This window comes from Danio rerio, chromosome 20 (genome assembly GCF_049306965.1).
Source record: "Danio rerio strain Tuebingen ecotype United States chromosome 20, GRCz12tu, whole genome shotgun sequence".
In the NCBI taxonomy this organism is placed as follows: Eukaryota; Metazoa; Chordata; class Actinopteri; order Cypriniformes; family Danionidae; genus Danio; species Danio rerio.
In genome coordinates, this window is record NC_133195.1 from 34056918 (window position 1) to 34073955 (window position 17038).

General features: G+C 37.4%; 1 protein-coding gene across 2 annotated transcripts; it reads left to right on the forward strand.

Annotated features, from left to right (window-relative positions):
* Positions 1-237: 237 nt before the first annotated feature.
* On the forward strand, positions 238-15468 carry apobb.1 (apolipoprotein Bb, tandem duplicate 1). 2 transcript variants are annotated; one of them, XM_005160629.4, is made up of 28 exons: positions 238-346; positions 1225-1251; positions 1516-1619; positions 1711-1856; positions 1950-2097; positions 2189-2341; positions 2440-2564; positions 2652-2737; positions 2823-3276; positions 3368-3482; positions 3577-3723; positions 3822-4033; positions 4107-4302; positions 4395-4571; positions 4660-4863; positions 4946-5113; positions 5199-5404; positions 5512-5691; positions 5785-5894; positions 5989-6196; positions 6360-6535; positions 6691-6851; positions 6940-7049; positions 7176-7549; positions 7637-13612; positions 13704-13809; positions 13922-14108; positions 14255-15468. In XM_005160629.4, exons 1-28 carry the CDS (start codon positions 292-294, stop codon positions 15161-15163), a joined length of 11220 nt encoding a protein of 3739 aa, XP_005160686.1. In that variant the 5' UTR covers positions 238-291; the 3' UTR covers positions 15164-15468. The 2 variants fall into 2 exon arrangements, with proteins under 2 accessions (XP_005160686.1, NP_001025233.1); NM_001030062.1 differs by lacking the exon at positions 1225-1251 and having other exon boundaries at positions 292-346; positions 14255-15465.
* The last annotated feature ends 1570 nt before the right edge of the window (positions 15469-17038 follow it).

A 17038-nucleotide genomic window follows, 5' to 3' on the forward strand; every position in this document is an offset into this window, starting at 1 on the left:
AGAGATAAATAATGTTATCACTCAACAAATCAATCAAACCAATTGTCCTTCGAAAAAGCATTTTCTCTATAATTGAAAGACCACTGACATTACATGAAATTGTTGCCTTTGTCCTGCCACAGAGGCACAATATATGAACTTTGGAGTGGGGACTTTACCTTTTGCAATTGCCAGCTCTCCTCCCATTCCAGCAGGACCTGCCTTAGTATATAAGACCTTTGAGACCAGTGAAACAACAGATCTCCCTGGAATAAGCTACTGACTTAAGGAACGAGCTTACCTGAACCCATCATGGGGGGGACTAAGCTCTGCCTTTTGCTACTTCTATGTGCAATTGCCTTGTCATGTAAGTACTACTAAAGATTTGTATCTTATGGAAATTGCTATTTTTGTATAATAAAAACAATAGCAGGATGTGTAAAAGCGCTCTTTTGTTTTAGCTGGCTTTATTCGGTTTTTTGTCTATGTGTGTGATTGCTTTTGCTTGAAAATATCTGAATTAATTGATATCAATACATAAAGCTAACGGAAAAGAAATGAATTCTCAGGTTCTCTGAATTTAAAATTTATAGTTATGTGTTCCGAGTTAAATTACTTTTTTTTTTAATTCTGTAAACTACTGATGACATTTCTTCCCAATTTAAAATAGAAGTGTTGTCACTCAGAGACTTATTTTGTTTGTTGTTTAAAATAAAATCAAAAATAAAAATAAAGTCCATGTTTTCAGATGTTTATAATAATTAAAGACATAGAAATACCAATATTCTAACTTCAGACGAGTTCACCAAAATCTGTATTTGCTGAGATAATCCAGATTTTGATGAAAAATTAAGACTTTTTTTGTTTTGTCATTTTGTAAAAAAATAAATAAATAATGCCCTAAATGATAAATATAAAAAAAATACATAATATATTTCTATGGAATTTGGAAGGAAATTTTCTGAGACCTTTATTGCATAAAACAAATTTTCAAGTAGTCAACTGATTTTTTTCCAGAGCTATAGTTAAAAAGCATTATATATATATATATATATATATATATATATATATATATATATATATATATATATATATATATATATATATATATATATATATATATATATAATTATAAATTACATTTGTAAATTAAATATTGTTGTATGTGTTGTTAAAGAATAACACTAAATTGTATGATTATGGTCATTTATGTTATTTGTATAACCTTGTTATTTCTCATCTTAGATGCACAAGAGGAAGAACCATGCCTTTGTAAGTCCCAAGCTATTAATATATTCAAGAAAAATTGAATGATTTTGTCTCTAAGAAATTTAATGTAGCTTATGTGACCAAATAATATTTTACCAATAAATTAATGAAACAACAAAAATGTTATGTCCTTTAAATTTTGAGTTACTGATGCATGAAACTGGATTTATAACTGAAGACTTCACCTCAGAACAGCTATCTAATCATGTAAATGACAGTCATGTATGAGCCTCCTTGATGTTTATGATGTGATTTGTGCTCCCCCAGTGGCCAAAAGGTTCAAGAGCTTTCAGAAGTATGAATACACCTACGAAACGGAGTCTCTAAATGCCCTGAATGGAGCAATCAATGGTCCCAAGGCCAGATGCAAGGTATAAATGTTCACACTATTACGTTTTAATTAAATGTAAAACATTTATATTTTAAAATTTAAATTTTAATACATATTCTATTTTTGAACAGGTTGAAATTGAGGTCCCACGCATATGCAGCTATATCGTTCACACAACTGAGTGTGAGTTGAGTGATGTCATCGATGTTGATGCTGAAGGAAAGCCTATCTTTATGTCATCTGCTGGTGCAGAGGCTTTCAAGGCTGCCATGGCAAAGTAAGATTCTCAAGGCATACAGTCAAACAGTGACAAGATAGAGGAAGCAAATAGTATTAAATAAATACTGACCTACCATCATCTGGTTTTCAGGAACCCCCTGAAGTTCACCGTTGAGGGAGATAATGACATCAAGTTGTTTCCTGAGAATGATGAACCAGCCAACATTTTGAACTTCAAAAGAGGTCTAATCTCAGCCCTTGCAGCACCTGTGCTGGAGGAAGACAGAAACAGGAGAATGGTCAGTCATTAACTCAAAACTCAAATATACAGTACACGTGTTAAAACTGATTTACATTGACTGATCCATTCCAATTTTGTCTCAAAACCAGCCCACCGTCTACGGCATGTGCAGGACAGACTACTCTGTGAATGCCAGACAGGATATTGCCACCGATGTTGTCCTCAACAGAGACTTGTCTAACTGTGACAAATTCAGCCCAGTCAAAGACCACACTAGTCCCCTGGCACTTATCACAGGAATGGTAAGTCATCCCATCTTTAAAAACACACACACAAAACAATGTTTGCTGGATAGCTTCTGAAAAAGATGTCAACCTTGCTTGTTTTTATCATCACACAGCAATACCCACTTGCTCAGCTCATCAGAAGCAGCCAAACCTGCAACTACAAGTTTGACAATGATCAAAAGCATATGACCTCGGCTTCTTGCTCTGAAAAACACATGCTTTTGCCATTTTCTTACAAGTGAGTTCATTGACAACTATGTGAGTTTGTACTTTTTGCCTGGCTGTTTCTTTTATCACTCTGCTAATTAATTTTGATTATCAACAGAGGAGAGCATGGCGTTTCTAATGTAGGAAAGCAAGCTTTGACTCTGGTGGGAGTGTCTGTATACAACGGCAGAATCTTTGACCACAGTAAGTAATCATTCTTACATTTGAATTGGCTTTCATTTTGCACTGATCAGAAGAAATCCAATTCTCTTCATTTACCCACTTCTAGATGAAGCCAACATGAAGACCCTGCATCTTGATGACAGCATTGACTCAGTCCATCCAATTCAAGACAAAGATGCAATCCTGTCAATTCTAAGGGACCTGAATGACCTTTCTGAGACCACAAATGGAGAAAATAGAGCCCATCTTGCTCACAAACTCATTTCTACCATCCGCAAAATGAGTGCAGAAAGCCTGAGTGCTGCTCTGCCAGAGGCACTGGAGATTTCTCGCCCCCTTGTGTACCAAGCTTTGTTCCAGTGTGGCACTCCTGAATGCACCAGTGCCATCCTGCGGGTTCTCAGAACCTTTGACCGTTCCTCTGTAGAGATTGATGCTGCAGTGTATGCCATGGGAATGGTTCCAAATCCATCCAGAGACCTTGTTGAGGAGATGCTGGAGATGGCCAAGTTCAAATCTAGCAAGCCCATCTACTATGCTCTCAGCAATGCTGTGAAGAGGTAAGAAAATGAAAAACGTCAATCACAATCATGTTATTTATTCTATCTACGAATTTACTGAATCTATGGATATTGGTCTGTTTCATTCAAGGCTCTATGAAGTTGAAAAAAGTGTCACCCCTGAGATCAAGGCAGTCGCAGATTACACCCTTGAACAGATTGGCGACTGCACAGGGAACCAAGAACATGTGTACCTGTCCCTGAGGGTATGTTCAACCTGATCCATTAAGCATGCTTCATCAAGTTAAAAATAACAGCTGATATGTGGATATTGAAATATGTACTTGAAAACACTTATAGGTCATTGGAAACATGGCTGCTGCTGTCGGAGCTGCAAGCCCTGCTCTGAAATCAGCAGTTATCCAGTGCATAAACCAACCCGCTGCATCCCCTGAGGTCCAGCAAGCTGCTATTCAAGTATTTAGGCTAACTTCTGTTCCTGACGAGGTAAACATATAACTGAAACAAGTAAATGTACTTATATTTAAATATAATTATAGTAGATGCATGTTTGGCTAACATATTTTTTTCTGCTTTCCTAACAGGGCAGAGAGGTGCTAATGAAGGTCATTTTCGACAAAGCTGCTCCAATACAGAAGCGTGTTGCTGCGTATCTCATTGTGATGAAGGACCCTCAGCCCACTGAACTGGCTCAGCTGGTTGCAGCTCTGCCTAATAATAAAAACTGCCAGGCTATGAGCTTTGTTAACTCACATCTCCGGAACATCCTGAGCTCTACAACATCAGAGACCGGGGAGTGAGTATACATATTCATGCATTTTAACATCTTGTGTTTAAAAACATGTTCTAATTTATTTTCTGCTTCTCAGACTCAGAGTAAAGATTCTTAATGCCCTGCAAGGAAATGAGATCAGTACTTCCACCGATCCAACAAAATTCTCTCGCAATTACAAGATTGGCTCTCTAGAGGGAAATGTGATTTTTGAGTCTGAAGAACTTCTGCCCAATGAAGTCATCCTGGAGATGACCCTAAATGCCTTTGGATATGATGTTGACATGTTTGAGGTACACGATTATCTCACTTTTTCAAATATTAGTTTTCTCTTTGTTAAAAACCAGGACGTTAATAGGTTTCAACTTTTTGTTTATACTTACAGATTGGGTTAAACGGAAAGGGTCTGGAACCCACTGTTGATGCCCTGATTGGTATTGATGGATTCTTCCGTGACACCATGCAGAAGACCATTAACTATGCAGCTGACAAAGTACCAAGGGGCAATGACATTATGCAGAGCATGTTCCCAACCCTATGGAATAACATCAAAATGCAAAAGGTCTATAAAATAGAGTTTATTCTTTATTTCCACACTGATGGCATCTTTTTTTGTTCGATTTCTCACTCATGTTCTCCTCTCACTCTAGGCCCCTCAAAGCATTGTCAAAGAAATAACAAATAATGTTAACAAGCTCATCCAGAAGCTGAAGGTTCAGGACAACCCAGAGGCTATGATCTACCTGAGGCTTTTGGGTGCTGAAATGGGCTATCTCAAAACTAATGATGTAGAAGACATGGCCTACTCTGCTGCCTTGCTGACTAAAAGCCTCCTAAATATGTTCCCTACTGATGTAAGTCAACTGCTTTAAAAAATGTGTTTAGAAAATCTGCCCATATAACAAATAACAAATATATATATTTTTTGTTTAACAGTTCCTAAGGAACCTATACTCAAGTGTCAACAACAACCTTTTCCTTCACTACGTCTTCATGGACAATGAGTTTTATCTACCAACTGGTACCGGCATTCCTCTAAGAGTTGCCCTGTCTGGTACTTTTGCTCCTGGAGTGAAGGGAGGACTGAAACTTGCTCGTGACATGGTATGGATCAGCCTTTTATTTTAACCAAGCTTTTTTTCCAGGCTAGAACTGGTTACTTAAGCTAATTCTTGGTCTATTTACACAGAGCGAAGTGGCTTTCATGCCATCCGCTGGAGTTGAGTTTGTGACGGAGGTTGGAGCTCTCCTACCTGAATATGTTGAGTCTGGCCTGGAGATGCATACTAACATCTACCACGAGAGTGGTCTCAAAGTAAAAGTTGCAGTGACCAATAAGCAGTTCAAGTTGACCATTCCCACACCAAAAACTTCAACAAAACTCATCAGTGTCTCGTAAGATGCTTCTATTTATACAGAAAAGATCACAATCAACAACAAAAAAAATTATCTTGCTCTACACATGCATTGCATTGATTTAGTATTTTGTTTTCTCTGTACAGAAACTCATTGTATTCAGTGACTGGTACAGAAATCAAGAGGATTCCTCCACTGGCAGAGCATGTGAAAGCAAGGAAGTGCACTCCTTTCATTCCTGGTTTTCAGTACTGCGGTGTCATGCAATATTCTAATGCCTTTTCCAACGATGCCGCTCCCTACTTCCCTTTGACTGGTGATAGCAAGTAAGCGAAACACTGGGCATAATCACGGGGTAAATTTGTTTGGTTACTTTCTTCTTTCTGAACTCTAAATACTAAACACTGACCTTTACCTAGATTTGCCATTGAGATCCACCCGACTGGTGAGGTTTCTTCATACACAGCAACTGCTGATTATGCATATGATGGCAAAGATGACACAGTGACATTTGGTCTGAAGGCAGAAGGTAAAACATTGTTTTACCAAATAATCCCTTATGATCTCTACACATTTTTATTGAATACCCTGCAACTGAAATGCTGCAAATTTTCGTTCAATAGGAATAACATTTGAGAGCATAGTCAAACTAACATTCGACAGACAGAATTATGAAGTCTCGGCTGACGTCCAAATTCCTGACTATGACCTGGAAGCTGGAATTCGGGTTCATGCTGTTGATCGAAAAGCTCAGAGTGATGCCACACATTCCATCCAGATTGACTTGATGAAGAAGAATGTACCTGAAGCATCTCTCATTGGTCTTGCTAAGTATGCACATAGTTTATATTAAATACATTATTATATATATATATATATATATATATATATATATATATATATATATATATATATATATATATATATATATATATATAGTTTAACTTTATATATGATAATTTTAATTATTCTCAATTAATTTTTCATTCTTTAGGATTGGGTCAATGAAGGATGCCATGCTGCAGGTTCAGCTGCTCATTCCAAATTTTGAGACTGATGCTAAAGTAACGGCAACACTAAAAAATACTGATGAACTTAAAGTGGAACTTGAAAGTGACATAAAGCTTCCTGAGATGACCTCCTCTATTCAGAAAATGATTCTGAAATATGGTAATTAAATAAATAAATATGTAAATAGATCTCCTGTACAAAAAGTGAATGTATGTCAAGTCAGCATTTTAAAAGATCTTAACTTAAATTTGTTCAAATTTAGTAAGTAAACAGGAAGTCCTCTGCCTTTTAATTCATTTTCATGTACTTTTTAGATGCTGAGGAAATTGAGGCTGAGGTCTCTTCTGATGTCACCACTGAGATTCACAACATTATAACTACTGATGCCATCAAAGCCACATTCAATGATATTCTTGACCAAGAAATTGGCACATCTGATAAGAAGATCCGTGATGTCTTGACCCAATTTGTTGAGGTAAATGTAAAATAAATCCTTATTTCCCCAAACCCATGAACTTATACAGACTTTTTAAAAATATAATATTTTTTCCATAATCATCTAGGCTTCAAATGCCTACCTGGAGCAATTTTCTCCCAACATTCCATATGTACAGGAATTGAGGATTCCTGCTCTCCCAGAATTCACTTTCCCTAAGAAGCTGTTCCTGAATGCGTGAGTGATTCAGAAACAGCTAAACTAATTTTAAATGCAGAACCATTATGAATTATAAATGTTTTGTTACACATTGTACTAATTTATGACATTACATTAATTAAAAAATATTCTGTATTTTAACAGTGAGGGTGCTGCTAAATACAAGTTTGGCCAGAATTATTACACCATAACCATACCTGTTCCTCTTGGTGGAAAAACTTCAAGAGATTTCAACCTCCCTGCTGCTCTGGAAACACCAGTACTGAACGTACCACAGCTTGACCTTCAGGTTAAATCCATTAATATCCCACTTCCAGTGTTCTTTATACCAGAGAGTCTGTCTCTGTCACTACCTCTTGTGGCAAAGGCGGAGGTGTCCAGCAAGCTGAGCAGCAACTTCTATGACATGGAAGCAAAAGCTTCTGCAGGGAGTGAACTTGTAGATAAACCAACCTATTCTGCCATGATTGAAGTCACAGGAACAAGTCCAGTGGATCTACTCTCCTTCAAAATAGAAGGTACTTGTATGCTTTCATATTTTCTGTTAATCACTTTTTTGTAATCTGTAAAAAATAAATATTGAATGTTGTTCTGTTTATGTTTAGGATCAACCTTCCTGGTAGGTAGACTTGGAGAATCTTTGAAGACTGAGATGAAATCCTCCCTTAATCACAAGCTCCTTGAAGCCAGTGTCAATTATTTTGAGGAAATAACAACTGGAGAAAAAATCACAATGAAATCAAGCAGCAAGATGGAGGCGAAAAGTCCCTTTGGTCTGAAGATTTCTCTGGAACACACGGGCCAGGTTGGACTCGATGAAGATGAGATCTCTGGAGATGGAAATCTGTTGGGCTCTATCAAGGCTGGTCCTTTGAATGGTGAAGTTGCTCTCAGACAATCACTTATCCTTCTTCCATTCAAGCCAGAGCTGAAAATCGACTCTTCTCTGAAAGTAGACTTAGAACAAATCCAAGCAGAGAACATAATTGAAGCAGCTTTTGCCAATGGAGAGCTCTCTTTCACATCTAAATCAACAGCATTCCAGGACAATCTCATACATGTTGCTGAACTTGCCTATAAAGAATCACAGCTTGCTCTGAAGTCAGATGCAAGGGCAAAGGCTTTCGGCCTAAACATCCAAAATGTAGCTGAGGCTAGTGCTAGTTTTAATTTAGTTAACGTTAAGATTGACACTAATGTTGACACTTTGTTTGGAAATCGTGTCCGTTCCCAGTTTATAGCAGCACTGGACGCCAATGGGCTGGATGTAAAAAGTGATGCCTCTGCAAATCTGGATGAACACACAGCTTCTCACATGTGCAGCCTTTCCCTGACCAGAAACGGCCTAGTCACAATTGGCTCAACCTTACTAGAGTGCCCAGACATGCCTTTGACACTGCAGAACAAATTCAATGGAGCCCTTGACACTTCAGGGCTTTCATTGTCAGTTGAAACAAAAGGTAAATTCGTTGAAGTGACAATTGAAAACACAAATTCTCTGTCTGCCTCCCTGTCCTCAGTAGATTTCATTTCCAAAGCTAATAGCGATGATGGAACATATGTGCATGACTTCTCCCTTCAGCTTCAGCCATATAGTACCTCGTTGAAAATTAGCAATAATCTGAATGCTCTGAACATCAAACTGATTAATGAGGCACAGTTTAAGGCACTTCCATATGCAGCAGATCTGACTGGCAGTTGGAAGCTTTCCTCTGGAACAGATGAGCTTAAGAACACATATGAGATCAAATATGAAGATCTGGTTGCTACAGCCAAGTGTGGTCTCACTGGAAAACTCATGGGATCTCACATGAGCCAAAACACAGAAATTGAAGTTGCTGGACTTTCAGTTACATACGGCAGTGAATCCAATTTCAACTCACAGTATCTCCGCTTCAATAGCGACTTACATGCCGCTGCTGTTCCCTTCAGATTCAACGTTGATGCAATGGTCAATGCAGATGGGGATTTGTATCTGTATGGAAAACAAAGCGCACAAGTCTACTCTAAATTCCTTATGAAGGCAGAACCACTTGCTTTTGCACACTCACATGAATGCAGAGTCTCAACAACTTACAACCTGTATGATGATCTGGTATTCGAAACCAACCTTGATAATAAAATTGATACTGTGCTGACACCGTCTGAGCAAAAGGCCACAGTGAGAGTAAAATCTAAGTTCAACAACCATGAGTTTAACAAAGACTTGAGTGCTTACAATACCCCTGAAAGACTTGGAGTTGAAATGTCTGGATCCATCATCACCAACATCTTCAATACAGTTGACTCTGACAATCAAGACCACTTTTTCTCTGCCTTCCTAAAATATGATAAAAACAGCAACAGCCGTGCCTTAAGTCTGCCATTTATTGATGAGTTTCCATTTGACCTGCAACACATGAAACTTGCAGTTTTGAGGATTGTTGAGGCCATGCAGAGTTATATCAACAGAGAAGAAATCATTGTAGAAATTCAGAAACTGGCCACATATGTTAGTGACTTTGTGAATGAACTGAATCTGGAAGAGAAAATCATAAAATTCAGCAAGGACCTGACTGCGCTGTATGAGGACTATGGAATTACTCTCGACGACCTGGAGGCTTCTCTGATGAATCTAAAGCCTGTTTTGTTGAAGCTAGTCACTGAACTTGACACTTATGTAGTAGAGATAGAAAAGATTGTGAGGGAAATAATTACAAGTGGCACACCATCTGATGCTGCAATACAGAGGTTTACAGATATCCTGAATTCATTCAATGAGAAATATGACGTCAAAGCCATTGTTCTCACTGTTATTGAGGCTATTGAAAAATTTCTTAGGGAAATCGATGTAATGAGTATAAAGGGCAGCAGGGAAGTCTTCAAGCAATATGTTGATGAATATTTTGCTATTAAATCCAAAGTGGAGGAAATTTTGAGTGAACTGAAGCAGTTTGTTGCAAACTTTGACCAAGAAAAGTTCACTGAGGATGTGAAGAACTTTGTTACCTCAGCCAGATTCAGAGACTATGCAGACAATCTGGTGGCTAAAATCCCAACAGAGCAAATCAGCAAGATTCTTGAAAAAGCAAAACAACTGCTTAATCTACTGGGTAACAGAATGAATGCCATCTATACAAATGTGAGAGAAATTCTGGTGAAATCTGGGGTTGACAAGAAGATCGAAACTCTCCTCAAAAAAGTTGTTGAGCTTATCAAGAAGTTCAACATTGAAGAAACTGTTAAGACTCTTGCGGACACTTTGAAATCTATTCTGACCCCTGTCACTGAGCTGGTGGATAAGGCCATCAACTACTTGAAAACAACAGAGGCAAAGGAAATCATTGAAGATCTGAACAACTGCCTAAACCACTGCATTAAATATATTAGATCATTTGACTACAACGCATTTGTGGATGAGGCCAATCAGAAAATCAAGAAGTTAACAAATGATCTTTACACCATGAGTTTGTCACTTGAAATCCGTCAAAAGCTTGAGGCAATCAGAGAGTTTGTTAACTATGCTTTGTCATCTATGAGCGCTTGCATCGAAAAGCTGGAAAAAGTCAAAGTTGTGGATGTCGTCAAAAAATTCAGTGACATTGTCGATAGTGTAGTCTTCATTGACACCGAGGCACTCATTGAGGACCTTAGGAAAATACTTGCAGACATTGATATCAGAGAAGAAATCCAGAAGTTTCTGAAGCACGCAAGTAGCATCTCCACCAAGGTTGTGACCACTGCAACAGATGCATGCAGTGCTGTTATGCAAGTGATCCAAAACATCCTTAAAGATCAAGCAGTTGTCAACGAGCTGAAGCAAATCTGTGACAGAGTCAAAACAGTACTGAGAACAGCTGAATTTAAGATTCCATCTTTCATTTTTCCACTGACTGACCTTGTTGTGCCATCCATAAAAATAAGCTTAAAGAATCTTCAGGAAATCAACCTCCCATCTTCACTGATTGACCTTCCAGGGTTTACAATTCTGCAATATTACACTGTGCCACCAATCAGAGTAGAATATGCTGACATCAAGCAGGGACTATTAGATCTCCTGCACTTCATTGCGAACTTTGAAATAATGCCAGCTGTCGAGAACATCTTTGGTGACCTTAGAATTGTCTACATGCCTGACATCTCTGCCATCACACTGCCAGAGATAAGCTTACCAGAGATCTCTCTCCCAGAAATTCCTAAATACATCAGCAAGCACAAATTTTCTGATCTGACAATCCCAGAATTCACCCTCCCTGGAGTTCCTACTGAGGTCATGGTGCCATGCTTTGGAAAGTTGTATGGTGAGGTTAGAGTCACCATTCCAATTTTCAACATGAGAACTACAGTAGAATTCCTAAACTCTACTGAAAGTGCAGAAACCCCTCAGTTTGTAGGGCACATTACCTCACATGGATCTTCAGAATATGACCTTCTTAAATACACCTTGGACTCCACAGCTCGTGTTGCCATGCCTAAAATGAGTCGTGTGATTCTTGCAGAAACCCTGAAGATCACTCACAGTGTACTAGCCATTGACCATCAATCCTCAGTCTCACTTTATGGCCTCTCAGCCCAGGCTTCTTCCAAGAGCACCATGAAGATTACCTCTTCCACCTATAATGCTAACATCGTTAACACTGCTTTCTTTGCCCTGGCAGGTGGAATATCTGCAAATATCAAAACAACATATAATGACAAGTTAAATGCAGACCTTTGGAACAGTGAATATTATTACGGTAATGATATAATTCTAAAGCAGGATGGTCTAAAACTCCTTCTGACCATGGAAGAAGAGGCCAAGGGACATATATCTGTGCTCGAAAAGTCTGATGATATCACTGGCAAGAGTAGTTCATCTATAATTATTACTCCAACAACATTCTCTCTGATCATTTCTGTGGATTCCAGCAGTTCTGTTTCAAACATTAAAAAAAGTATTAAAGCTGACGGTGTTGCTCTGAGCTATGTCGACTTCACTGCCAGCATTGAAGGAACTAGTGATTCTGAGTTATTTTTACTGAATGCAGCTGGAAAGGCGGATCTCAGACAAATGAAAGTAGAGATGAAGGCTGACCTTGACACAAAATATGCTGGACTGCTCAGTGGTACCTTCACCAGTGCCTTTAACTTCTTAGTGCAACCTTTTGAGGTAGTCCTTGATTTCAAGAACAAGGCTAATACTAAGCTCAACCTTGTAGAGCCCCTGTCTGCTAAGATTGATCTTCAGAACAATTATACTGTCATCCTTAATAGCGACGAGCAGATGTTGAGCACTGGGTTACTTGCCCGCTTTAACCAGTACAAGTACAGTCACAATTTCACATTGGCCAACAACGAGGATGAGGCTGGCATTTATGCTGCAGTAAATGGCGAGGCTAATTTGGAATTCCTAACAATCCCTTTCAGTATTCCAGCAATGGAATTAGAAACACTAACTATGGTAATTGAAATTCCAGAAATCAGTAACATCAATCTATATGAACAGACTGGGCTTAAGCATGTTTTGACTGACTTCGACCAGGCCATTGATGTAGATGCAAAGATGGTTTACCAGAAGAATGACTTAACCTCTGAGTTGTCTTTCAAGTCCTCCATATTCAATCTTAATGCCAATGCTGGTTTCTATCAGAAGGATAACCCTGTAATTCGTTTTGGAGTCATCACTGCTTCTGAGTTTGAGTCACTGAAGGCCAAGCTTGAAGGAACCAGCAGTCTGAGCACCAAAAGTGGATTCAAATTAGCCAATTCTTTGCTTCTAGAAAATCGCCACATTGAAGGAACCCATGAAAGCACTGCAACTATGAACCTGAATAACTTTGAAGTTACACTGTCTATGGCCACAGATGCAAAAATGAATCTACCAATTCTTACAGCTAATGCCAACCACCAACTTACTGCTGACAACAAGGCCAACCCAAAAGCAGACTCAACATTTAAGATGGATTACAACTTTGACGTTCCCATTATTAAGCTTGTTGGAAAGGGAAATGCTGAAACCATCTTAAAAGGCGAAGGAACTCGTACGTTTATCTCTGCTGAGACACTTATAAAGAGCAATATTGATGGAACATTCCTAGATCGTGGTATTTTGAAAGGAACTCTGAATTACGATGAATCCCTGTATGTGAATGGTAATAGTTTGCGATATGCCCTTAAGACTGGTGGTAATGGAGACCTGAACTATGGTGATTTCAAGGTGGCTTTTGATGTGGATGAAAACCTGTCTGTAGAGACAGCCAATGAGCACGTATATGCTACAATGAAGTTTACTTCCAATAATGAAGCAAATGTTGGATCTTTCAACACTAAAGGAGTTCATTCCAGCCAGGCTACTCTCGATATGGCTCTTCTGAAGTCACTGGTGGCTGATATGAAAATAGACTTGTCTCAACCGAGCACCTTTGGTGAACTTAGCATCTTCGAGACAATGAAAGTAGATCTCAGTGCTCCCAAGCAGAAAATTGATATCCTTTCAACAATCAAGTCTCCGGTATACACCACAGATGTTCGTGCTAAACTAGACGGTAATGCCCCAGATTACAAAACGGTTCTGAAGGCTTCAGCCACTTCACCAGTTGTGCGCCTGCAGTATGATCTTGACAGTAAGTTTCAACATATACTATATGTACAATGATACTCAATGTTAATAAAAGGAAATTAAATCTTGGATTTGTGTGCTTTTACACAAAACAGGCTCCATGAGTTCTACTATGGAGAATGGTGCCCTTGTTGTCGGAGCTAACGCTGTACTTACACATCAGGACTTCACTATGGATATCAGCAATGCTATTCGCATGAGGTAAATAAAAAATCTTTCTGATTTTTTGTTTGAATATTAGTACTATGTTTGCAATTATAATTTATTTTATAAAGCAATTCTGAGTGTAAATCTAAATTCTACTTATCATTAGCGAAAGGAGCCATATTCTGAATGTGGACATCACCAGCCAAACATTTACCGATGTTAACCTTCGCTATGCTGCTCGGAGTGATGGGATAAGTGGCTCTGTTTCCACACCGGGGTCTGGCCTCCTTGGCTTTCAGCTCCAAGGAAATATTCCATCCCAAATGAATGCAAGGCTCTACTGTCGTTATGCTGTAAGTTGCAGTTTTTTTGTCTTGTTTTTCAGATAATAATTCATGCGTACTCTTTGTTCTCTTTGTTTCCTGCTTGCACTTATTTAATATTCATATGTGTAATATTGGTAAGGTTTCTAAAATTATAATTGTTGTATTTTCTGCAGTTTGCACCAGATGATGATGTCGACATCCTAAGCGTCAGAGCCGTACCAAAGGGAGATGAAAAAGTACTGTTGGTCACTGGCAATATAAAGGCTGCACAATCCATGTTTGAAGGCTTAATGAATACTCTAGAAAAAATCTCATTTAAACTTGCAGGATTAGCAAGAGAATATGGTCTCGCTTTTCCAATTTTTGTTGCTGACGATGTTTATGGAGTAATTTCAAATGGACTCTCTGCTGCCCGCAGAGCTACACCAGGCGTTAGTGAGTTATCCCAACTTTTCAGAAATGTAGTTGTCACATCCCAAAAGACCATCCAGGTCTTGATTGACAATGCCATCGTACTCGTAAAAGAGATTTCACAATATAAACTGCCTGGAATGAATGAAGCTACACTGGCTGAAATTTGCAAGAAAATCCAATTAGTTGTTGTAGAAATGCTGAGGAATTTTGGTAACAACTTAGAGGTATACTTCTCTCCCATCATGGATAACTTTAATACAATTCAATTGACATTTCCCAATGGAAAGGTCATGACAGTAGCTGAGTTCCAACAAAATGTGCAAAGTATCCTGAGAAGCAACCTAGTTATGATAGCAGATGCAATGAAGCAAATCGAAAGTCCTGATGTAGTTCTTAAGAAACTTGGACAAACTTTACAAGAGGTTGTTGAAAAAGGACAAGAATTTGTGGACAAAATGAATTTAAGTTTATTAGAAGATATTGCCGCGGCCATTAACACGTTCTACCAGGAGCTGATGAAGATCATAGAAGACATTAGTGAGGCAGTCATCTTTGGTTTTTCAATCCCTGCAATTAAAATATATGAAATTTCTCAAAACATAGGGAAAGTGTTGAATGCAAATAATGGAATACATCAATTTGAGCTTCCTCTCCCATTTTTCCAGTAATATGGTCATTCTGAACAGAAAGTAAATTAAGTAAACACTACCATCTTTTGAAATGAACATTCTTGGACATCGAAGCCAATGGACACTTCACTGAAGTATAGTACAAACATGTATATAAAGCAATTACTGACTCAAAACATGTCTCATTGTTATGCTGCTCTATTATTCTATTTGTATAAATGAGGATTGAAATACTAAGCTAGTTATCAAAAATGTCAACTGCAACCTATTGTCATCCTTGTTCTGTATCCAACATTAATGGCATGATGGATGGGGATCAATAAAGAACTTTTATTATGCAACACGACCCAATCTTGTCATTTCTATATTCTAGAAGTGTTTTAAACTAGTTTGGACCATTCAATAATATAATATAATTGAATATACAGGTGTAATAACATGCAACAAAATGAAAAATAAGCAGTGGTACATGGGTACATTTTAGTTTTTTATGCAAACTACTGGTGACTTAAAAAAAATTACAAATAAAATATTTTATTCTATTTTTTTCATTAGGAAGAAAAAAGTTTATCAGAACTTTTGTAGAGGTAAAAAAAACTACTAACATTTTACTCAATCCCATACCTGAAAAATCTAGTAAATCAATTGCTTTGATTAGTGGTTATTGAACCTTATTTTAACCAGCTTCAGGTTAACACATGTTAACTACTCCTTTTTGACATATAAACTGAAAATCATTTAATCTTCATTAAAAATATTTTGGATTTGCTTACAAACTGATGTCTGCCTTACCTTTTAAAACTGGAATAACACCAGCAAACACTAATTTAAAACTGAATTAATTTTAACTTGTTTTTTTTTTTACTATGCAATAAATTCAGCAGTTTTCTTTTAAACAAAGTTGAGCCTTTTCCTGTTTATTTGGCAAAGGGCACATAATCAGTAAAGCTTTACTCTGCCCCCTTGTGGTAAACACGCTGAATTGTTGACAGCGAACATTAAAGATAAAGGCATAGAAAACATTTAAAAAAAATGATTTTGAGAAGAACATAAGGTGTTAAAAAGAATGAGGCAGAAAGCATTAAACTAAAAAATGGGTTAATAAAATGTTTTAGAAAGTTATGAATATATCTACAACCTAACTGAAATATATATCAGATAATCAGATTTGTACAAGTATTGCATCTACTATATTTTTGCATGCATTTCAGTCAATATGCTCTAATTTCCTATTTCAATGAAGCAGCTATTTTATTATGTACTTGTCTGTATATGATTTATATATAGCAGCATACATTGTCATATGTACATCTTGCTGTGGCACTGTATTTTAAAGAGGTAACTTTAGCACTGAGATACTGTAGGTTCTGGATCTACTGTACATCCAATGGGAATTAGCAAATAATTAAATCAAACAACAGTGTGGCCGAAACAATAATAATGACTTGTTCGATGAGAGTCATAACACTCAACTACACTGTAAAACCCAAAAAGTTAAAATAACTTAAAGTTTAAGTTGTTTAAACTTTTTGGGTTTAACAGTGTAGTTGAGTGTCATGACTACAAAAATAATCCTATTGAGTACTTTGAACTTAATCCATTTGAGTAAATGAAGCAATTTGAGCACTTAAGGAGAACTCAAACCAACCGAGTACTGTAAAACCTAATACACTGAAAAAAAATTATACATTCCTTGGATTTACTCAATTTTTTTACGTTAAGTGGTTGTAAACAATTTATTTGTGTTGAATTTAAACAAACAAATTACGTTGAACATTATTAAACTTAATTTGTTTGTTTAAATTCAACACAAATAAATTGTTTGCAACAGTTCTGCATGCAACACTTTTTTCAGTGTAGGTTAAGGCAACACAATTAGTTTGAGGAAACCAATTTCTACACACCATTTCAGTC

Excerpts from the sequence above, each read along its gene's own strand:
- apobb.1 (XM_005160629.4), top strand. The coding sequence starts at position 292 with ATGGGGGGGACTAAGCTCTGCCTTTTGCTACTTCTATGTGCAATTGCC. Across the intron at positions 3,483-3,576 it reads ATGTGTACCTGTCCCTGAGG|GTCATTGGAAACATGGCTGC; the intron begins GTATGTTCAACC and ends AAACACTTATAG. Across the intron at positions 7,050-7,175 it reads AAGAAGCTGTTCCTGAATGC|TGAGGGTGCTGCTAAATACA; the intron begins GTGAGTGATTCA and ends GTATTTTAACAG.